Genomic DNA, 24,853 nt, shown 5'->3' with positions numbered 1-24,853 from the left:
TGCTGCCTACTTGTACTGTAGTTGCCTACTTGTTGGGTCTTCATCCAGGACAAACCGCTCAGTCTACTGGTGAGGGCTGGTGGTCTGTTGTAAAAAGCCGATTCTGATTCACACACACATACATGACTTGACAGAAGAATTGGCCCCGGCATGAACAAAACCATGTCCTTAAGTACTTTGTGGTGGTGCAGGGTATTGCATGGATCTGATTGGAGCAGACCAGTGAAGGTGATGAAGATGATGGGAGAGCAGAGGCAGGGTACAGGTGCAAAAAGGTCAGATAGACTGAGTGTGTGACATATTTCTTGTTTCATTCATTTATTTATGTAAATCCTAAAAATTACTATGACCTTAGACTAGCAAACAAGTGCCAAATTTACCAGTAGCACTTAGTGTCACTTTGAAAATAGTGCCCAGTTGTCACAGCTTTAGATTAGTTCATTTAAGTAGTTTAGCAAGACACAGTGACATGTCAGAACAATGTGATCATGATGACGATGGTTTATATAGTTGGTTTATAGTTGGCTTATATAGTTCTAGTTTTTGTAGTTTATATAGTTATGAAGCTTATATAGATTATACAGTTTATTGTTGACTATTAAGCAACTTTTTTTTCCGTAAGAGTTCCCACTTCATTGGGAATTCTGAGTCATTTTTTAAGCATTTCTCCAATTCAGGTGGGTGCTGAGGTAGTGCAGAAACCAAAAATGGACAAAAATCTCATGGAAAATAAGCCAAACCCAAACCAAGCCCAAAGCTTAACATGAAAAACAATATATATATTGCGCGGCTGGCCGATGTCTACTCAAATTCCAACTACAACACAAATGTCTTTCTGTTTAGGAATTGAATACAACCGTGTTTGTGACTTTGGATTCTGATGCTAGTTTTAGGGGCAGGATAAGGCTAGCACAAAAAGAGGTAGTTACATATTTTAAAAAATTGTTATAATCACACAGCAGCTTGCTTTCAAATACACACTCACACACACAAAATGCAGCCAAAGCTTTCCTGGCTACTTTCATCTATCAGCAGCAGCTCTGCTGTTTAGGCAGTGAAACCACCATCAGACACCAGAGGCAGAATTTTTTCAAAAAGCACTGAGCTGCTTAAGATCTGAATAAGGATGCCATCAAAACAGACACACACACACACACACCTATTCATAATCCGTCACATACATATTCTGCCCAGGTGTGTGCTTCTTTTCCACAGACCACCTAATGCGCATTTGGCAGTGTGTCTCCAGACTTACTGCCAGCCTTGATCTTTCAGTTACCTGAGCAACAGCAATCACCACGACAACCAAACCCCATCCTCACAAACATATACAATACCTTCAAAAAGAGCAATAAACAAACATCACAAACATAGAGGTCAGAGGGCAGGGTTGAAGGAAGCACTAGGACCTTTTCAATCAGTTTAACATTTATAACAGAGAGGAGAAGGTTTTCTACAACTAGTGAATCTGACATTTTCAGGCACTCCCCACATACTACATCTTAAAGATGTATATAAAGATATAATGACAAGAACACACTCACAGACCCAATCAAACCCACAAACTAATAAACCCACTTTCAATCTCATTCTATTAGACAGCAGATGACATGGCTCTATGGAGATTATGACTCAGCCTGTCAGGCTCGCCCTGGTAGTGACTGACACACATGAGCAGAAACCCCATTAAACTCAGCGGTACATCACCCTCATCTCCCACGAATCTGTCTTCTGATTTGACTCCACCTAGAGACCCTACAGACATTGATAAAGAGACAGACACTCACTAGGGTGAGACCACCTGCCCTCCCCACAGCTCCCATAACATGTTCAGAATTTAGCAAAAGGATTACAGAGCCAGGAGAGTGACAGAGTTTAAAAAAAAAAAAAAAAGGATGAATAAAATTGCCACTGAACAACAATACTAAATCTCAGTCAAACTGAGCTTACAAGAGGCTGCTTACAAGCTGACAGAGCAAGAGTTGTTAAAACAGATAGAGGGAGGAGAAGGAGGAGGAGGGTCATCATTATCTCACACCAGACATGATCTGAGAGCTTCAGCCACACAATCACCATCAGCTAATATCCAACACACACGCACCTCATACACACACCTCGCTGCCACTTTCCCACTTGGAAACATACCAGTTGCTGGGCAACAGCACTGACATCAGCAGCCTCCATCACCAACTCCCCCATCCTGAGCGTCTGGTCTCAAAATAGCACAGAGATTATTATCAGGCCTCAAAGCAGCACCCATTTTCTCAGTTTTCTCACAGAGTCAAGACAGAGAGAGAAAGGAAAACAAGTTGGAAAGTGGAATACAAAGAGGAGAAAGAAAAACTGGCTTTAGGAGGAGTGTACCAATGTGCCAAAATGTGTATATGTGTGTGTGTGTGTGTGTGTGTGTGTGTGTGTGTGTGTGTGTGTGTGTGTGTGTGTGTGTGTGCACAAATCTGCTCCACTTTATTCCAATACAATAATCCTGCTACAGCAACAGGCTGTAAAGATTAGATCTCAGCCTATCTGGGTTTTTAATCAAATCCATTACTCTAATGGTGCTGATTCTTCACAACACACACACACACACAAACATTAAACACACCTTTAAAAAGATTGAAATTCAGGACGAGAGGTCGCCATCTAGTCATGGATGTATTCCCACAGGTTTTGGCTTGATAAGATCGGGACTGCGAGCAGCACCGTTCAAGCCACAGAGAGCTTCCATCTGATTTCAAAACCCCAGTCACATTCCCTCATTACACGGCTGTTTCCATAGAAATAGTGTCACGGAGCGGGCCTTCAATCTGGTGTCACAGAGTGTCATTGACTCTCTACATTGCACACGGCTGACATTTTATTACCATGGTAATTTGTGTGTGGCACCTTTTGGCCTAAAGCCATATGAGTCGCGCAGGGAAAAAAATGGATAATTTCTGAAGATGATTTTGTTGAGAAGGGCCAATGACCGTTATTTTTGTTTCTGTATTGTAAATAGTACCGGTGTGTATTGGCATGGATCTCATGATACGATACCTATCACAACACATAAGTCATAATACAATTATCATGATATATTGTGATACTGAAGATATTGCGATATTCTACAGCTCACTAAAGAGTCTTTTTAGTGAGGGCCTTTTTTTAGCCAAAAAAAAGATGCTGTGTATGATCTGTGAATCACATTTCATTAATAATTCAGCCAAAACAACATAACTCAGAACCGAATTTTAACTTTGCATTTTAACACACTGAAATAGTGGACACAAAAAGATGAAATGCGTAAGATAGAAGTTGCCAGTTCGAATGCCGGTCTGCCAAGGTGCCGCTGAGCAAGGACCGTCCCCACACACTGCTCCTCGGGGCCTGTCATGGCTGCCCACTGCTCACCAAGGGTGATCGTTAAAAGCAGAGGACACATTTCGTTGTGTCACCGTGTGCTGTGCTGTGTATCACAATGACAATCACAACATTTCAAAGTACCCAGCTGCACAGCGCCACCTACAGGAGTGGAGGTTGTAATCGCAAGCTGAGCTCACTAAAGAAAAAAGTAAACAGCACCACCTGGTGGACTTGTATACAAAAATATTGATTCTTGATGTCCCTGTATCGGTACAATATCACGTTGTACAATATTGTGATATATTACTGTATCGATTACTGTTTTCTAGCAGCTCTAGTAAACAGCATTAACAACCATTTACATTTTTTATATAAACATATTTTTTACATAAACAGCATTTACCAGGCGCCCTTATCCAGAGCGACTTACAATCAATAGTTACAGGGACAGTCCACCTGGAGACACTCAGGGTTAAGTGTCTTGCTCAGAGACAAAATGGTAGCAAGTGGGGTTTGAACCTGGGTCTCCTGGTTCAAGGGTGAGTGTGTTACCCACTAGGCTACTACCACCCCCACCAACAATTAAGCAATTAAGCAATGTAACACATGTTAGCCATTAGTTTGAAGCACAAGTGCGGGAATTCTTAAATATTGTAGCGTTGGCAGCCAATAGGGCTGGCCTAATTTGCATAAGGGCCATCTCTGGGGTTAGGGAGGCAAGGTTTTACCCACCGTTGGGGGATTTAGAGGGCTGTTAGTTAGTTAGGTGTATCTGGAGCAGACAGGGGCATATAATAATCTTAGGAGAATGCCTCCCCTGTTGACCTCTTCTGCTGGTACCTGGTTCAAAAGTGCTGGCTAATAAAAAGGCTTCTCTGAACCACTCTAATGTGTCAATGTCTCTTCTTTCCCCATCACAGAGCCTAAGACAAAAACCAAAAACCAGTATGAATCACATTAACTCACCAACGCAGATAAGCTCAACTGACAACCAGTGTCAGGTGTCAAAACAATACAAAACATCAAAACCATCACACTCTGTTAAAAATAGTAGTATTTAAAAACTGAATCTGACTTTTAATCCCTTTATGTAGCAAATATTTAATGTTCCAAAATAACATTAAATAGTAGGGTAGCATAGGGTGGTGGTATCAACCTCGCCTAAGAACCAGAAGACCACAAAGTCACAGGTTCAAAACCACACTTACTACCATTGTGTACCTGGACAAGAGACTTTACCCTGAGTGTTTCCAGGGGGACTGTCCCTGTAACTACTGAAAGTCGCTCTGGATAAGGGCGCCTGACGAATGCTGTAAATTTAAATATTAGGCTTTGACATGCTAAACGGTTTAATACGATCACCTTAACACACGCTCTCATCAAAACATTTAAAGGACATTCACATGAGCATCTAAATGCAGAAACTCATAACTAAAAACTAAATTGAAAAAATATATATTTACATAATACAATGTATGTTTCAGATTAATGGCATCGCTTTGGCCTTTATTATGCTACATACTTTATTATATAATGTGTGACACACTCATCCCTGCAAAAAACTCATTTATCAAAAGCCCCTCAGTAGAACACACTCCACTACACTCAGCCCACCATGACCAAGCTCTATATTATATAAGACACTCATCCACACAGTCAGTCATGTAACACACCTCTCCCCACCATCCATTTTTCTATCATCCCATCTACCAAGCAGTCAGACAATATAACACAATCCTGAGTAAAAAAAGACACACAATCAACAACCCAAAAGATACAGTGATACTGTGGTCCTGGATGGGCCTCAAATCCTTACACCTCAAGGACAAACTGTTCACTGTAACAAGATATTGAATGTAATTCACTCATGGCTGAACGGTGCGTATTGAAGGAATGCCTCTCATCCAATCAAATTACTGGACCAGAAGTAACTGGTCACATGTCATAGTCCCACATCTACGAACGTACAAACACAGTCTCTACAAAACCAATCAATAGAAATGTGTCCCGCAGACGCCTGCCCTCAGACGGCCTCAGACCAAAATCCCCCAGCAGTGCAGACACCATCGATTTCAGCTTTCCAGTGCTGAATATTACATTACTGACCAAAGAGATAACACACACTGGGTGCAGCCGCTTTGAAGAGAACCAGAGAGAGAAACCGATTCCTCCACAATTTGTATATATTTGGCAGGAAATTCTGCCTTGTTCAACATCAGTGTTTCTTGTTGGTGCCTCTACACATGAAGAAACTTCAAAAATAAATGAGCTGTTCTTGTTGCTTGGCTGATTGTACATTTTTCAGTTTTGCATCTAAAGTGAAGTCATTGTCATTGTGATTCACAGCAGCACAGGACACAGTGCACACAGTGAAATGTGTCCTCTGCATTAGCCATCACCCTTGCTGAGCAGTGGGCAGCAATGACAGGCGCCGGGGAGCAGTGTGTGGGGACGACACTTTGCTAAGTGGCACCTCAGGGCACCTTGGCAGATCGGGATTCGAACGGCAACCTTCTGATTACGGGGCCTCATCCTTAACCCCTAGGCCACCACTGCCCCTGAAGTACATGCATCCTGTCTGGACGCATTACTACTGATTCCAGTTAAAAGGCTACAACCAGAATCTGAATATTTTTCAATTATTTTGGTGCCCTTACGAATGTGCAAAACCAAGCCACGGTAAAGATGCATACAGGAGCAGATAGGAGTGCAGTTCTAGCGACGGCCAGGGATAAATCACATTGAGCCGTCGGCTGCTGATCCTTGAACACAGTAGTGTGCGAGACTCTCTCCGCCCTCAAAGGCAGTCAGATAACTCACACCAGAGGCTGAAGGAAATAAAGCAGCTTCAGATAAAGAAAAAAAATAATCTCTCAAATTTTATACGCGTGTCCTCGGCTCAGACAGAAGCTCAAGTGATTAAACCACTTTTATGACCCACCATAAATATTGAATGTGCGATGTATGGGAAGGTGCCATGGTTTCATATTTGAACTGCACATGCAAAAGGCTGTGTCACTGCAGAGTGACGCCTATGGCATGCACACCTTCTTTTAGAACAGTTTCAGAACATATGGTGTATAATAATAATTACATAGCCATCAATGTATAAAAAATTGCAGACGGCTAAACTGGACCTGTAAGATGCTTGCTTCCATCAAGTGATCAGTGGATTCTCATTACAGTTAAGTGGAAGAGATCCAAAAGTGTTACAGTGCCAAGAGCTGTCAATCAAACTTCAGACTCAGCACACTTCACTACTGACAACAGACATTGCCAAGAGGACATAGCGAGCGCCCGCCAGGCACAAATCTGTCAAAGATAAGCCTGACATTTGACTCTCCCTCTGCAGAAGTAGCCCTCATTCAGATCCGTTTGGTGGGATTACTCCACTAAACTATCCGTACCACCCCAGGGAGAAAAATCCAGAGCAATGGAGAGCTGATTCTCTACAGACAGCAAGAATGACACAACATCCACCCTCATCCAATACAGCCTTTAAAAATGATTGACTCAAGAAATCTTGACCAAGCGAAAGAGACATCGCTGCTCTGTCACATGGTCAATGTTCTTGCATTATTAAGGCTTCCATTAAATTGTGCCAGTGTACATTGTAAATAGCACTAAACAAATAAAAATCGATTGATTAACTAATTGACTAATCCCACAATAATCGAGAGCACCAATCCTATAAACCCGTGGTGGGGGCTCTGTAACTCTCAGTGTCGTTTTCCAGTGCATAAAGTGTGTACGTGATGAGATTACAGCAGAGCATAGTCGCTGCATTGAAATGAACTATTAAAACCCACAGCGCTTTAATCCGATCCACATATGCAGGGCTTTGTCCACATTTCTCCTATCCAGCACCCCTAAGAGGGACCGGCTAAACGGCCCAGACGAGAATGTGGTGCCCTGTCAGGAAGATGGAGCAAGACCACTTGCATGTGCTTTTCTGGAGAGGACGTGAAAGTGAAGTGATTGTCATTGTGAAACACTGCAAAATGTGTCCTCTGCTTTTAACCATCACCCTTAGTGAGCAATGGGCAGCCATGACAGGCCCCCGGGGAGCAGTGTGTGGGGACGGTGCTTTGCTCAGTGGCACCTCAGTGGGACCTTGGCGGAACCGGCAACCTTCTGATTACGGGGCCGCTTCCTTAACCACTAGGCCACCACTGCCCCGCCAGAATATGGAGCGCTTCATGAATTTGCGTGTTATCCTTTCGATCCAATGTTAGTATATGTGCAGCTGTAGCGTGCAGAAAGTCGGCAATGTGACTCAAAAAAAATCTGAATGTTAGTAGGGAACAAGGCAGCAGCTGATCAATAGGAGATGCTAGGGCATAGCCCCCTTCCAATTATCCAAATGAGGAAGATTATGTGATGTTCAACATAATAAAAACTTAATTATGTTCAAAAACATAATTAATTTAAGTCAAATTTATTTACTCACTCATTCTCATTACTTAGAACTGTCTTTAAATAAATTTGATCAGAGATCATATATACCTCCTATGTACCTCTGCCCACCAAATAAGTATTTATCAACCTTTTGGAGAGCACGTGCCCTGAGGCTTAGGCCTGTGGTCGAGGAAAATTGTTCCCCGGACAGCCAGTTGTTAGCAGATTTGTTATGTTCCAGTTTTCTATTGACCTAACAATGGGTTTTGTAGATCATATTCAATGGCATGCACCCTTTCATGAGTTTTTCCCTCATAATATGAATCTCATATTCATAAAAAAGAATAAATCTAACTGAAACTAAAAAAATAATAAAAGCTAATGAAATGTTCTTAGCTACAGTAACTCCACTACTGGTGCCCAGTTGTATGCTGAAATGATTTAATAAGGGGTTAAGTGTTTCTAAATATTCAGTCCATGGAACACATACTCACAGGTCTCAAAACATATAAAAAGGTACACACAGGGAAAACACACTGACAGAATCTGAGCTCTCCAAACACGCACCTTCTCAAGGTCAGTGCATTTTCAACAGCTTATCGACTTCATATTTAACACTGAGATGCCATATTGCTCGAGATCGATTTGTCCGCAGGGGCGGAATGAAGAAACTACAGGACAGTGAATGCCCGGGCAGCCTCATTGCCAGGACGTTCGTCACTGGCCTGGAGGACCAGATGGCCTGAAGTAGCCCAGGCAGGCAGACTACTCAACCTGCGTGTTGGGGGAAATTCAGATGGAGTGTCCATCATCTGAAAGTGAAACAGATGTTTCCACACTTTTCAAAGTAAACAGATGACAGTAGCTAAATTAAGAACAAAGACTAAATCAGTGCCTTCTGCCATCTTTTTAAATCGAAAAACTTCTTATCTGGTGGATTATCAAACCTACACGCTCTGTATTCTGCTCTAGTGGCCATGGAGCTCCAGTGTGGGAGGCTTATTCCACAGCCTTGGTTGTGCCAATAATTACATGAACTGAAGAGCAGTTAGGCGAGGAAATGCCCAGAGGTAAAAGAGAAAAAGCGTGAGAGAAAGCACACTGAATAAAAGTTCTGAGGGACTGCGCTATTGCATTTAAAAACAATTTTGCAATATTGCCAGCGGGTTTGCTTTAACCTTAACCCTAATTTTTTTTAAATATCATTATGATATTTTTCATTTATTATGATTGCATTTTACATTCTATATAAAGCAGTAGACATTGTTTCAGAATTAATGAGCAGAATTGTGCTAATAATAAATGAGAATAAGAAAAAATGAAGTTTTTTGGAAATGATCTCTGATGTGTCGGTCCCCTCACCTGTCTGCCACCAGTGGTCCAGCACAGGCACCCCAAACGTCTTCTTAGCCCATTCCAGAGTATCCACATCACAGCGCTCACCAGCTACAAACAAATATTTAAACCTGCAAAGACACAAAGACAATTTTTTATTGTGCAGTTATCATTAAAGTTCATTTTACAAAAAGATGTAATAGCAAAGTCTCGCTGCTCTACTCCTGGTTTGGTCTCTATGAAGATGAAAATTAAGAGGGATTATCGGTTTGTCAGACAGCAATCTGCAGTGACATAGTCAAAGTCAAAAGCCTGCAAGAAGTGTAGAACCCAGATAAAATTTCAGGAATTTTATTTCAGAAATAAAGGAATACATGCTTCATTGAAAAAAAAAAATGCCTGAGGCATTTAGAGAGATGTGGGATGCAGTCAATGGGCAGTGGGTCACGCCCAAATGAATTCCCTCCTGGACAGTGCATTCTGAGAGATGCAGCCATGGTCACCATCATCGTGAGCAACTAGATGATTAAAACATATCCAGGAGGTTAGGGGTTACTGAGTGGATCCCTGATGGTGAAAAAGCATCATTAATCAGGGAAGTGGATGGCCTAGCAGGTATGGAAATGGACCCATAATCGTATTGTTGCCGGTTCGAATCCCTGAGGTGCCACTGAGCACCGTCCCCACACACTGCTCCCTGGGCGCCTTTCATGGCTGCCCACTGGTCAACAAGGCTGATGATTAAATGCAGAGGACACGTTTTGTTGTGTGCACAGTGTGCTGTGCTGCAGTCTTACACAATGACAATCACTTCACTTTCACTTTCAAATAATTAGACCCTTCGGTGAAGTACTAAAACATTAATGTTTCTGGCTTTCGGGAAATTATATTTTGCACAGTCACTCTGCTTTTTTCTTGTCTTAAATTGGCATTTCACCTTGCCTGGGTGAACGTGTTCGTTAGGCTAAGCGCACCACTTTGAGCTTTTCAAAGGGATTAATGTGTGATGAAAAGACGGTGTAATAATGGACATAGCTCTTTATCCATCTGTCTCTGTGTGTAGAGCTTTTTAAAAAAAAGCCTTATCCTCTCCCTTATTCCTTTGGCACCTTTGAAAGAATTAATAACATCAAACACAGCAAAGCAAACTTGTGGCACAAATTACTCTGCACCCATGGGAATATGAAAGGACACAGTAAGCCAGTTGGGAATTCTGAACAACTGTATTCATTGTCACTATTTCATTGATTTATGTAATAAAGTAACCATGAGAGTTTTTTAACAGATTATTAACACATTATCACTACCTAGACTATAAATATAGACTATAAATTTCTTTATGAAGGACAAATATAGCAGCCAACTGTGAACCATACAGAGACCATTCTGGTTTACTGCGCTAAAATGTGTGACACTGTGCAAACACATGAGCACATTTTAGTAAACTAAATTCCTATTAAATTAAAATAAAATGAAAAACAAAAGACTTTCAAATAACATGAGCAAATATTTTATTCACAGATAACATAAGTGATTAAACTGAGAAATTGTACAATTTTGTGCACAAAATGAGTTCATTTCAAATCTGAACTCAAAATTGTTAAAAAAAATCTCCTCTTCTTCTCAAAACAGTTTGAAGACTTCTGGACATTGAGTTTCTGGAGTTTTGGTAAACTGATACAGGTTTTTGTGGTCAACTTTGACAAATATTTTTTTTAAATGATGCGGCAAATGTTCTCTATAGGTGTAAGATCTGGACTGTAGGCAGGCCAATTCAGCCCTGGGAATCTTCTCTGACGAAGCTATGCAGTTGTAGTTGCTGCAGTATGTAGTATTGTCCTGCTGAAATAGACAAGTTCTTCCCTGGAACAGACATTGTCTGAAGGGGGAGCATATGCTGCTCTAAAACCTTTATATTCCTTTCAGCATTTATAGTTCCTTCCAGTACAAGCAAGCTGCCCATACCTTCCGTACATATGCAGCCCCATACAATCACAGATGTTGAATTTTGAATCGAACTATGATAACATGTGGGAATATCTAACAAATATTTAAGTCAGAGGACACAGCGTCCAAATTTGGAATCATCTGACCATAAATCACTTTGCCACTTTCAAACAGTCCAATCTAAATGAGTCTTGGCCCACAGGACACAATGGCACTTAGGCACCATGTTCAAATAGGGCTTCCATTTTGCTTTAGATGCCATCTGCATGGCGGATTGTGTTTAGTAATGTCATTGACACAATTATAAGTGATGCAGTGCCACCCGAGGGTCCGACAACCACGACCATCCAGTAAAGATCTTCGACCTCTCCAGAGACATCTCCAGTTTCTCAGAATCTTTTGATGTTATGGACTGTGAGATTTGATGAGATCATGTGATGCCCCGGTGCCCCTGGGCTCCAACCACGTGGTGCCCATTCTTATGAGTGTTGGTGTCCTCATCACTCATAGGTGCCACCTATTAGGTTTCAGCTATCAGGACCCTTTTAAAGAGAAATTTCTTTCCTCACACCTTACTCATGTGATAATCTGACATTTTTCAGTGCCACATACTGCTCTGAGATTTCCGGCCAATGAGCTGTGTGCTCTATTTGTGTTTTGGTTTTCATTATTAAACACGTTTGTTCACAATGTTGAGCAATTCTTGCATTTTCAGTGATTTGTTGCCCCTGTGCCAACTTGTAGCAGGCATCAAATTTGAAATTAGCTCATTTAGTAGATAAAGGTGTACAATTTCCCAGTTTGAACATTTGTTGTGTTATCTACGTTCTGTTATCTAGATTCTGAGAAACTGGAGATGTCTCTGGAGAGGTCGAAGATCTTTACTGGATGGTCGTGGTTGTCGGACCCTCGGGTGGCACTGCATCACTTATGATTGTGTCAATGACATTACTAAACACAATCCGCCATGCAGATGGCATCTAAAGCATATTGGCTTGTTTGTTTTCACTTTCACTTTCAACAAAAGGCATTTTTTGTTTTCATTTTATTCAAATTTAAGGAACATCCCATTTTTTGGGTTATAATATATATTATATATAAAGGCAGTGAAGTGAAGTGATTGTCACATGTGATGCACAGCACACGGTGCACAGAGTGAAATTTAACCCATCACCCTGAGTGAGCAGTGGGCAGCTGACAGGCGCCCGGGGAGCAGTGTGTGGGGATGGTGCTTTGCTCAGTGGCACCTCAGTGGCACCATAGCGAATCGGGATTCAAACCGGCAACCTTCTGATTACGCTTCCTTAACCGCTAGGCCACCACTGCCCCGGCAAGACCATTCAGCATACTGACCACTACATTCCAGCAACACCCCACAATACATTTTGTAGTTAATCTATCAGCACTTGTTCATCTATCAGAAATTGTCAAAGATGCTCAGACCATTTCTCCTGACCACTAAATATGGTGTCAGTATAATGAGACAAAAAACATTATTCACGTCACAGGCCAGCTTGATTTTTAAATTTTGTGATTTGAACCAAATGCTTTGAGCTTGTGAACTGCTCTTCAATTGGGTTAGTTTATTTGAAAGGTCAATGGGAGATTTAATCTACAAAAATATAATTCATTGGTCAAAGCAATAGGAAGAGTGCCACAGGTAGCAGAAGCCTGTTTTGTCTACAGAATGGCAAAAGACAAAGATGAAAGCTTCTGGCACAATGCTCCAATTGAAGTAAGACCCAAGCACTGCCTGAAGCCCAAACACTGGGTAAAACAGATACCAGTCTGTTACTGGATACTTCAGGCCTTTTATTAGAATGAGAAAAAGATGCAGAAACAAACACACACACAATCTGAGCATTTAGCATGATGTGAAAATGTGTGTCTGTGTGTATTTGTGTGTGTGTGCGTGCATCCTGCAGTGGGCTTGCACACTACCCTGTGTGAGTCCCCGCCCTCCGCCCTGTGCCCAGTGTTCCAGGTTGGGCTCTGGCAGCCACAATCCTGAGTAGGACTAACATGGAAACTGAGTGAGTGAAGTTAAAATGAGTTATTAGATATTGCCCATTTCAATCTAAATGTGCAGTTTTAATTAAGTAAGTCAACACAATCTAATTTCAAAGGGTGGTAGTAGCCTAGTGGGTAACACACTCGCCTATGAACCAGAAGACCCAGGTTCAAACCTCACTTACTACCATTGTGTCCCTGAGCAAGACACTTAACCCTAAGTTGTTCCAGGGGGGGACTGTCCTGTAACTACTGATTGTAAGTAGCTCTGGATAAGCTCTGATAAATGCTGTAAATGTAAATGTAAACAATCTTAGGATGTTGTATATGCAAACACTCTAGCTGAACTTGAAAACACATACTTTATAAATGACCTCAGCTCCAGAGGTATCAATCTGTCATTCAACCCAATCAATTAATTCAGTGCATGCTGCATGAAGCTCTCAATCAAGCTGTCTGTGTCTAGAGGAACACATGTAGGAACTTTACTAATGAGAGGTCAACAAAGTGCATCCCTACTCATTAATATTTCCTACTCAGCAAGTCAGGTGGCTCACATCTATAGACAAGGAACAATCTGATCATTCTTAAATACCAGTTCTTAAAATGGAGTCATTATTATGTGTTTGCAAGGGCTACACAGATCAATCTGAGATGTACAGGGTGACAAGGATTCGACGTTTGTATTAGACAGGGCCAAATCAGGTGTCAGAATCTGTGAGCAGTCAGTCGGGCTCAAGCAGTGATGGAGATAGAAAGAGTGGAATTACACTAGCATCCATCCCCTACTGCTTTCAGTGTTTCAAGGCAGAAATGAACCTTTACAAGTTTAATCCAGCTACATTGCAGACAATTTCAAGGCTCGTGTACCTGGGAATGGGATACTCCCTTCCTTTGGCTGCGTGAGGGTCCTGCTGCCGAATGGCTCGGAGGGCTGTGGGTGCGGTGAACATGGAGGACACACCGTGTTCTGAGAGGACCCGAAAATATGCTCCGGAGTCTGGGGTTCCAACAGGTTTTCCCTGAAGAGACAGTTAAACGCAGTTATTTACCACTGCTGGTCACATAGCCACAAGAAACACAAACAAACGGCATTCCACTGCAAAATGCCCCATGCAGCCATCACGTGCAGCATCAAAACACACACCACGGAACAGAACCACAGCACAAGAACAGCCTTATGATGAATGTATCGACTGTAATCTGCAACGGGGCGGTAGTGTTCTCAGAAGAAACGCTTTAGGTATGCATTGCAGGGTCTCTGTTTAGTGGACGGTGCAGCTGGGCTGTTTGAAATTTCTCTTGGGATACGTGTAACGTGCTTGCTCGTCCTGTCTTGTCATTTTCCACTGAGAGGAGATGAAGAAAGAAAAAAAAGAGAGAAAGAAAGAAAGAAAGAAAATCATCACGGAGTTCTGCACTCAGTAATAAATATTAATGCCCAAATCAGTTGGAAATGAAAAGCACTTGAGGAGGGCAGCCACGGCAACAGATGGACCACAGGTGAAACGTGAGACATGTGCATTAAATGTCTAGAAAAGTAAGCAGCAGCAAGGCAGGCCATTAAAAATGCATTTAATGCTCTTCTACAATCCAACCCATCCCCCTCTCCCCATCCCACCCTGCACGGGATAATCCTGATTGAAACCTAATGTTTGACTGGGTAAACCTCCGTATTGCACACACAGTGGACAAACGGCAGGGGGTTGAAACTGAAGGTCACGCCGAGCAAAGACAAACCCAGCCGGCAAGCAGCAGGCCAATCAATTCTACGCCCACATTTCCACAGGAACAGAGCTAAAGCTTAATGAGAGGTATCAGAGTAGCCTCTTCTGACATAAAGACAAACAGTCAAGTCCAGTTCCTTCTAGGCCAAACATGTGGGGAATGTAAAATGGCCTTTTTTAAAATCATGTGTGACCAACCTTGGTGGTGGAGGGCACTTGTCCTCATTTAGCACCTGATGGTTGAGTCAGGTATGGAGGAACATGGAAAGAACTAAGCTGTGCAGGGCAGGTGCACAGCTTAGTTCTCTGCAACTGTATAGGTGTCGGAGGTTCAGTGAGCATCTTTGCCATAAAAGGTAAAAAGATCTAGTTCACAGTTCAGGAAATCAGACAGACAGACTGTACCTCATAGAGAACCGTGGTGTTGCCATGGAGAAGTGGGGCATAGCAAATGTAGGAGTGGCCAACCACCCAACCAAGATCTGAAGCTGCCCACCACACCTGAGAAACAGAGAATAACAGGTAAGGCTGGAGGAGATCTGAACCGATCACATCTGTACTGAGTGCCATAGATCTTGGTATAGATCTTAAGACTTACAGGTGACTAATTCTTAACCTTAACCTAACATAATATTTTCTAATCATCTATATGTCTAATAATATTTATACATTAATCTCTAATGAAATAACCAGGAAAACAGAGGTTTTCCTGGTTCTCCAGAGGTAAAAAAAAAACATAAACTGAGGCCGAAAAGAAGTACACTACCAGTTAAAAGTTTGGACACACATACTCTGTGGCGGTTATGGAGACTAAGAATGAGCCATTTTGAAGAATCCAGTGCAAGAAACACATTTAGTATTTTTGTAGCAAGATAAGCACCTTCATGGGATGCTCATTAACATGATTGAATGATTAGAAAGAGTTCAGCATAAACCTTCAGGACTGTTGGAAAACAGTCTTAGTTGTCTAACTTAAGGTGGTGGAGAGAAGCCAAGAGTGTGAAATGAAATGAAATCTTGAATTAATTAATATAACTGACAAATGACTAATGATGTTTTTTAGTTTCAGACAAGGCACCTACACCTGAGACTGTGGATGTCCTGAAATGTACACTGGAATCTTGTCTTTGCTCTGACTATTATCTACCTAGAGCAGGGCTACCTAGAGAGCACCAGTCCTGTGCAGCTTAGATCTTTCCATGTCCCACCACACCTCAATCAACTCAAGTCAACTCAATCAGAGGTGCTAAATGAAGGTAAACACAAAAATGTGCAGGGCAAGTGCCCTCCAGCACCAGTGTTGGTGACCCCTGACCTATTACATACTGGATATGACATCTGTGATGATGTGACTTGTCTTTGGTGAGCATAGAGCTGTTGGATGGACTTACTTCTCCAGGGCTGAGGCCATAAACGGCAGACATGGTCCAGTTCAACATCACGGCGTAGCCACCCGTGTCCCTGACAATTCCCTGAACAGAGAGCATCAATACAAACATCCACAGAATAACAGAACGCACCCCTGTAAAACTGTTCTGTCAAGAACCTCTCTATCCACTTGTCGCTGTCAAATTCTCTTCTGAGAAGTAAAAAGTAAAAGTGACTGATATATATATATACACACACACACACACACATAAAAAATAACTTCTTGGAATTTTATGCTCTTCATCCACCCAGATGCAGGAGAAAAAAAGGTTTAGGACCTGAGGTGCTTGCCCAGGGGGAGAATATTTCATATCAGGCTGACATATAAGAGGGTGGTAGTAGCCTAGTGGGTAACACACTCGACTATGAACCAGAAGACCGAGGTTCAAATCCCGCTTACTACCATTGTGTCCCTGAGCAAGACACTTAACCCTAAGTTGCTCCAGGGGGGACTGTCCCTGTAACTACTGATTGTAAGTCGCTCTGGATAAGGGCATTTGATAAGTGCCGTAAATATAAGCATTTTCCCCATTTCTACTTTAAGCCATAACTCCCACGTCTAAACCCAACACACCCTACCTCTATAAGAGAGACAGACAATGCACAGTTCCCCAAAATCTTATTCTCTCCTCTTATGCTGCTGACATTAATTTAATTGGATGCTATGAAACTTCGGGAGAGTGCAACGAGCTGCATTTCGGTTCAGTGAGGTCAAATGTGCAGCCCCAGAAGAAGGGTATTTGAGTAATGAACCTCATCTAAAATGAGAGTGTTGTCTAAACAGGAAATTAAAAGCCCATCACGTCATTATTGTTCCAGTCGAATGCTGGTTGTGGTTGTATATAAGGGAATAAAATTATTCTGAACTCTGTGAAGATGATCAGCTTTTCTCTCCGTATGCTCCGGATGCTTACTTTGGGAGTCCCGGTGGTGCCCGAGGTGTAAAGGATGTACAGAGGGTGATTGGCTGGTACAGACACACAGTCATGGGGCTGGGCTTTGGCCATCTCCTCTTCCCAATCCAGGCTCAAATCGGGATGCATGGATACCTTTTCCTACATAACAGGGTATTTTTTTTAGGGAATATGGTTAATCACAGTGTCTCTGTTCAGGACTTCTATCAGCAAATTAGCCAAAAAAAGTAATATATTTTTTCTATAAGGTTGGTCAGAATAATGTCTATGTTCCTTGTCTCATTTAAATGTGCCTGACACTCTATTGGAGAGATGAATTGCCACAATTGGTATAGCGTTGGATTAAGATCTTATATCACGTGATTAAAACAGCATTTTCATACACATCGGCCATTCAGATGACACTTGCAATTACTTCAGGTGTAACCATGGCAATAAAATGACAGCAGGAAATGGCAGGTTTCGGTTAGGCAGGCACTAATTTAGAAAAAAAAAAAAACATTTTCACAAGTTTTCCACAATGCTGTCATAAATTATTGGGTCCTGTCGACAGAGACAATGGGTATTATATCTCCCCGACTAGTTCCTTAATCAAAGTTGTGCCTGTGGATCGTTTCCATGACAACACAGCCTCTACTTTCAACACTTTCAACATTGTGGACAAATAGAATGCAAACATGGCTGATGGATCAAACGTTTAGAAGAATCGGTATGTAGCAGCCAACAACAGCAAAACAAATCTAACTAAAATTGAAAAAAGTTTACATTTTTCTATTGGCAAAAGCTCATTTCTGTGAGCTGGAGTGACAATATATTACTGTAATTGGCTCCTGGCACCAAGCATAAAATTTCTGCCTTCTTCAAAAAAAAAAGTCTCCTGTCCTTCGGGCCTATTGCCAGGCTCTCCAAGAAGGGATAGGAACCCAACTCACCGTTCAGCGCTTAAGTCAATTCTTGTTGTTCCATGGCTTCATTCAGGACCTGGCTAATCGGATCTATATTTCAGGCTAGGGGTGTAAGAAAATATCGATACAGCAATATATCGTGATATTTTACATGTCGATCCAGGGACATCAAATATCGATATTCTGGTACACAAATGTAGCCCGCCGGGTGTTGCTGTCGAGCATTTTCTTTAGTGAGGTCAGCAGAGATGAGATTCGGCGTGCGACTACAACCTCCAATCCTCTAGATGGCGTGGGACAGCTTGGTGAATTTAATTTACTGCTTGGCATTTCAGGCAGATTGAAATCGCAAAAAGATGGCAGATCGTACACAGCATCTTATATTTCAGCTCTGTTTTTACATTTTCAGTGAACTGTAGAATATCGCAATATGTACATTATCACAATATATTGTGATACAATCATATCCATATCCTGATACATATCGCATTGAAAGGGGCAGTGGTGGCCGAGCGGTTTTGGAAGCAGCCCCACAATCAGAAGGTTGCAGGTTCGAATGGCTGCCCACTGCTCACTCAGGGTGATGGGTTAAATGTAGAGGACGAATTTCACTGTGTGCACCATGTGCTGTGCTGCTGTGTATCACAAGTGACAATCACTTCCCTTTCTTTATGTGAGATTCTTGCCAATGCACAGCCCTATTTCAGGCAATGCTAGATGTCTCTGATTTTAGGTTTGTACATTATGGTTGTCAAGTTTTCTGGCCTTCTGTGCTTTATCACAATGCAATTTGTAGGAATTAGGATTGTCAAAGTGTATGTATTCATTGCTGCAATTAGTTTTATAAATTTAATATGGTTATATAATACAGAAAAATACACTAATTTGAAATTCATCCATAGACAGTCTCTACACAAAGGCTTTTATGGCCAAAAAAGGGTTTTTTATGACCAATTCAGATTTCATTACCCTTAGACTGGGATGTAACATTGGATCAAACATACCAGGCTAAAAAAGGCAGTATACATGCACAGTCAATTTAGAATCCAGTCAGGGAAGGCTGAGGTGGAAAAAATGCAAGTCAGGAGGCCTGAAGGGGGTGTAAACTCCTGCTGCAGATCTTAATGTGCTCACCATGTTGGGCCGGCTGTAGATAAGAACCTTCTCAGGTCTGTGGCTGCTCAGCTCTAAAGCTTTCTCCACCAAGGGGATGTACTCTACTCGCCTCCCAGGCTCAATGCCAAAGGAAGCAGTCACGATCATCTTCGGCTGAAAGGAACAACGATGACACTTTAGTGGAACCTCGAGTTTCATCCGGAATCTAATGATATCCCTGGGGTTCCTGCAAACCTTAGTCTACCAGGTGAAAGTGACTGTTCCTTTAAAGGGTTTCTCTCTAGTTGAATATGCACTTTGAAGAAAATGTTATTAAACCTGCTGCTAGCTCTGCTGCACACTGAGATTGATTGTGAATTTAGGGTAACCAAATGGAGAGGTTGAAACCATGTGACATATGTATTGACAAGGCTGGGAATGGAAAGCTTCAAGGCAAAATGCTAAGAGGCTGTTTGCTTAGTCTCTTTTGTTTGCTTTAGATTTAAAAAGGGTTTTACATGGATGAAGCCTGCCATCCATCCAAAATCACAATATGTACAAAAAGCTCTAACACTTTGACTAAAACCTATGCTCTGTTGGGAATCTGTGCTCCATTGTTTTTCCTCAAGGACCCGGATTGTCATGAAATTGAATTGTGAGAATTGTGTGGCATTGAATTTGGAGAAGCGAGTTTGTATTTATAGGGATGTAAAATTGCACAAACACAAAAAGTGCTACAAACATCAGCCCATAAAATCCCTAAAACAAGGAATACACAGATTAATTCTGATTAAAGCCATTGCTGTGCTGTTGCTACCAATGCTTACCTTGGCATGGTCAATGCGTACAGACAGCTCTCGGGAGGCAAAGCCACCAAAGATGAGGCTGTGCGGGGCACCTATCCTGGCACATGCCAACATGGTGAACATCGCCTGAGGTACCATGGGCATGTAGATCACCACAAGGTCTCCTTTTTTCACTCCATGCCTCACCAGCACACCGGCTAAGCGAGAGACCTGCACACAAAGTGCACTGGTGTTCCAACAGAGTAGTGTACATATATCATCAGCATATCACCAGTCTGGTGTATAAACACATGCATTTCACACATATTATTTATCATTTAATATTTCAGTGCAATTAGACATTATGCTAGTCACATCATTCCATAAATATTTTTATCCATGAACCTTTACCCTTTAATCCCACCACCATAATCAGAAGGTTGCCGGTTCGAATCCTGAACCAACCAAGGTGCCATTGAAGTGCCACTGAGCAAAGCACCGTGCCCACACACTGCTCCCAGAGGACACATTCTGTGGTGTCACTGTGTGCTGTGCTGTGTTTCACAATGACAATCGCTTCACTTTCACTTCACCAATCATACTAATTATACTAATTATTAGAGGGGCAGTGGTGGCCTAGCGGTTAAGGAAGCAGCCCCGTAATCAGAATGTTGCAGGTTCTAATCCCGACCCGCCAAGGTGCCACTGAGGTGCCACTGAGTAAAGTACCGTCCCCACACACGGCTCCCCGGGCTGTCCACTGCTCACTCAGGGTGATGGGTTAAATGCAGAGGACAAATTTCACTGTGTGCACCGTGTGCTGTGCTGCTGTGTATCACATGTGACAATCACTTCACTTTACACTTTACACAAACGAAGCCATACCTGTTCTTTGACCTCGCTATAGGTGATGAGCTGCTTTGTGCCCGTAACAGGGCTGTCGAAAATGATTGCAGGCTGACCTCCTCGCCCATTCTCTACATGCCGGTCCACCGCATTGTAACAAACGTTAAGCTTTCCTCCAACAAACCTACAGAGCAAAAATCACATTATAACTCCATAATAAAAACCACTTGGTTGTAATTTATATTCTAAGCCCAGAATCTCAAATTTAAAAAAAAAATGAGCAAAAATCAAGCAAATCACATTTTATCTATACTGTACTATATTCTTGTTATAAGGACTAAAAATGGATGGAGTTTTAAATAACAAAAGCGCTCTCCGGCCCAGAGAACGCTGTAGTTCGCACTCCTGGCAGCCAGGTGGCGACACAAGAAGAGAATTCTGCCCATATTATAAAAGTAAAAGGACGCGACTGATATGCTTGTTTGGGGGGGTTATCCAGAATAACATTTCAGCTAAAACACACAGCAGCTGTGGGTATGTGTGAGGTAAAAGACGGACTTCGTGTACTTGTTACTGACCACCGCGGGAACGCGGCATCCCCCGGGTCTACAGTCCGCCTCCAGCCCTCGAACCAGCTGACGCGCCGCGCGGCTCCGCTCCAGAAGCGGCCCGGTTCGTCCCTGGCGGCGCCGAACGCGTCGTCGTACGTGGACGCGGAGCGGCCGTGCGGGCTCGGCCCCGGGCCCCGGCGTGTGCGCGGCGTGCAGCGGGGCTTCGGGAGCCGGAGCAGGCTGGCGTGCGTGTAAAAAACACGCATGTCTGCGGGGCCGAGTCGTCGTGCCGAGTTCCGCCGAGTAAAAACAAAAAAACAACCAAACTCTTAATCCCGTGCGGCCGCGGAGCCGAGCGAACTAAAACTGCGTAAAGTAACAGAGGAACGGCGCAGAGACATGAACTATGAACTGGATGTGAACGTGGCTCTTGTGCAATCGGGTTTCTTTTTTTTTACATTTACAGCATTTATCAGACGCTCTTATCCAGAGCGACTTACAATCAGTAGTTACAGGGACAGTCCCCCCCTGGAGCAACTTAGGGTTAAGTGTCTTGCTCAGGGACACAATGGTAGTAAGTGGGATTCGAACCCGGATCTTCTGGTTCATAGGCTACTACTACCACCCACTTGCCACCCATTTTTTGCTACTCGGTGTAAAAAAACAAACAAAAAAGCATTTAAATACAAGGGGAATTTATAAAGAATCGACTTCATAGTTCATTTTTTGCCACAAATCTGTAGGTTTGCCAGCATTTTACCGGCTACCTGTGTTCCTCCTGGCCCCATCTTTATTATTATTATTATTCATATCAGTTGTGGGAACGTTGAAGAAGACAAGTCGCCGTTCTCATCTTTTCAGGCACCGCTGTTGTTTTTATTTCAATATACAAGGAGCATAGACTTCATTTCTCCCGAAGAAGCAGAAATAATAACTGTATTGTTATTTTTATTAAACTTTAGTTGAAGTTTAACAGCACTTATTAATAAATTCTGGCTGAAAAATTGAATAATGACGTATCCATTAGTATTTGGATAAAAGCAAATAAAAGTTCTACCCAGTACACCATATAAACAACAAAATGAGGCTTATAAAAGTTTCTGTAGAGTACGTTGTGTTTTTTTATTTTTTATTTTAGGAGCAGTATTCCACACTTCCTGTCTAGAAGCGACCTCTCCAGCCAGGTTATACGTGAGCGAGTTTTCCGATGGATTCTTCTTCTTTGAACTCTGTGGAAGTGTAAAGTGTCTGTGTGTGCGCTGACTCCGGCCCACTTAACTCCAGTCTCTGGTGGCTCTGATTGAGTCGTCCGTCACCGCGTCCAGCACTTCGGCGTGTTGTGATTTGCAAATTGCCAGAAGAACGTTTTCCATTAGCGCCGGCGCAGCAATCAATGCTGAGTGCCTCGTCCTGCACGTATAGGCCGCGGCGAGGAACACGTTGTTTTAAAGTCTAATGGCATCACGTCGCTGTTCTGGTGCAGAATTCGTCCCGTTTCGTCTCGTGAATCGAGACCTTAACGCCCACCCTTGGCCAGCAATGTCCGGCAAAGGCCTTCCCAGCATGCACGTACGTCCCAGCGTAGGGATGGAGGGAGTTTAAACCCTGCTTAAACCCCCCGTAAGCCTGCACTGCTCTCCGGCGAGGAGAATTGCAGTATTGAACCAGCTTTTTTCCTGCTTCTGCAGGTTTGCATGCTGGGAGTCTTTATTCAGCTCATGATGCGGTGAAGCACACATTCTTCTTTTTCTTTCTGGGCCGTAAACATCGCAATGTCGGCCTTCTCTCCCCACGTTCCAATATGTCAAACGTGGGCGTGCTTTTAAATCACGAAGCCCGGCGCCGAGGCCGTAAATTTCGCCTCGGTGCCCGAGACATGGCTCAGTGGGGAGATCGTTTTCATTTTCACTCTGTCGCCGTGCTTCGTGTCGGGTGGCGGGGGGCGCCTTGTGGATGAAATGTCCAGAAATGATGACCAGGACACAGCGTGCATTCAACGGCGACTTCCACCACAAATGAGAAGCGTATGTTTTCATCGTACAGCACAATTTCGAACATGGCTGTGGTGCAGCACTGATGGTGGGTTATGATTTATTGTCAATAAAGAGCAGTGAGCAAAAAAAAAAAAAAATCATCTGCATCCGACACCCAACGTCTTATTCCTTTCTTTGTTCTATACTGAAGGGCTTGAACTTGATGTCAAACAAGGGCGCGAGTGGAGGGAGAAAAGGCTGACTGATATCTTTTTACGAGTGAGGGTTTTATGACCCCCCCCCCCCCCTCACTTCCGTTTTTTAAAACGGCTGCAGTCACGGCCGCTGTAACGGTTTTCAAAATGTGCCCAGTGTGATATGAGCCTTCACAACATGATGTCAGCAGACACTGGACCATATACTTCAGGAGGAGGAAGCTTTTTTTCCTGCTTGGCTTTACACCTCACCTTGGACTTATTATGTAGCTTTTGCAAAGCTTTCATTTTATTCGCTTTTCTCAATGGTCACAAAAGCAGCTTCACAGTGTTTGGTGATTAAACCGTCGCTGGGCCCTGAATGGAAGGGACACCGAAATGAGCCAAGATTCAAAATGTGAGCCTGTCCTCTTTCAGACTGACGATATTAAAAAGTAATGGGGCGTGTTTTTGATCCGGGACATAGTTTCGAGCGATGCGTTGGATGGTTTTAGGAATGTCGGAATCTCTTCTGCGGAAATAAAGAGTTCTTAAACAAAAAGTGCTGCATGTTTGGTTTGGTATTGGAGTCTATAACATCTAACAAATTTGCGATGTTTTATTACGAGGACAGAAATCAAAAGGAAACGGAGAAGGAAGGAGGAGACGGGAATCTTGCGTGTGAAATCAGCGTGGTCCATTCTTCTTCAGAACTTCTGCAGTTTGCCCAGACGTACCGGATATCAGCGTCTGAGCCAAATGCTGACTGATGGCGATCCAGTCTAGCCAATGCCTGACGTTGATCACAACTTGTGGGTATGGTGGTAGTAGCCTAGTGGGTAACACACTCACCTATGAACCAGAAGACCCGGGTTCAAACCCCACATACTACCATTGTGTCCCTGAGCAAGACACTTAACCCTAAGTTGCTCCAGGGGGGGACTGTCCCTGTAATACTGATTGTAAGTCGCTCTGGATAAGGGCGTCTGATAAATGCTGTAAATGTAAATGTAAATGTTTCGGTTTGTCCACCTCCCTTCTTAAGATCACCTGCAGGTTCCAAAAGATTAAGCTACAGGTACGTTCCAGGACACAACGTGACTATCTCCTGTCCACTTCATTATCACGTTCGGTTCGTGCTGGATTGTCACCAAATTGCTCCAAGTTGTCATCAATTGTAAATCCTTGAACTTTCATCATTACCATTTGGCCACAGCCCCATTTGCTATATCTGTTGTAATACTTTGAAGATAGGGCTTGATAACAATATGCAATGATTTTTCCACAGTTTTGATTGGAAGAGAAGATTCCCTGGGTGAACCAATATCACTCTTGTGTGTGTGTATCCTTCTATTGTCACAGTGCCCACAAATAAATATTATAAAGTAATTCCTGCTATCGTT

At 42.8% G+C, this 24,853-nt stretch overlaps 1 protein-coding gene across 2 annotated transcripts in view; it reads right to left on the bottom strand.

Annotated features, from left to right (window-relative positions):
* acss3 (acyl-CoA synthetase short chain family member 3) overlaps nucleotides 1–21,703 on the bottom strand; it is a 29,899-nt gene extending 8,196 nt beyond the window's left edge. The window contains exons 1-9 of one of the 2 annotated variants that reach the window (XM_028955058.1): nucleotides 21,311–21,703; nucleotides 20,772–20,916; nucleotides 19,929–20,117; nucleotides 19,141–19,275; nucleotides 17,102–17,242; nucleotides 16,151–16,231; nucleotides 15,165–15,260; nucleotides 13,903–14,054; nucleotides 9,103–9,206 (exon numbers count right to left, since the gene is read on the bottom strand). In XM_028955058.1, the coding sequence (XP_028810891.1) occupies nucleotides 9,103–9,206; nucleotides 13,903–14,054; nucleotides 15,165–15,260; nucleotides 16,151–16,231; nucleotides 17,102–17,242; nucleotides 19,141–19,275; nucleotides 19,929–20,117; nucleotides 20,772–20,916; nucleotides 21,311–21,549 (1,282 nt within the window). In that variant the 5' untranslated portion in view covers nucleotides 21,550–21,703. The remainder of the gene's footprint in view (nucleotides 1–9,102; nucleotides 9,207–13,902; nucleotides 14,055–15,164; nucleotides 15,261–16,150; nucleotides 16,232–17,101; nucleotides 17,243–19,140; nucleotides 19,276–19,928; nucleotides 20,118–20,771; nucleotides 20,917–21,310) is intronic. The other variant, XM_028955059.1, reaches the window with a different exon arrangement.
* Between the last annotated feature and the right edge of the window lie 3,150 nt (nucleotides 21,704–24,853).

This window comes from Denticeps clupeoides, chromosome 15 (assembly GCF_900700375.1).
Source record: "Denticeps clupeoides chromosome 15, fDenClu1.1, whole genome shotgun sequence".
NCBI classification, from domain to species: domain Eukaryota; kingdom Metazoa; phylum Chordata; class Actinopteri; order Clupeiformes; family Denticipitidae; genus Denticeps; species Denticeps clupeoides.
This window is presented reverse-complemented; position numbering and strand designations above follow the sequence as displayed.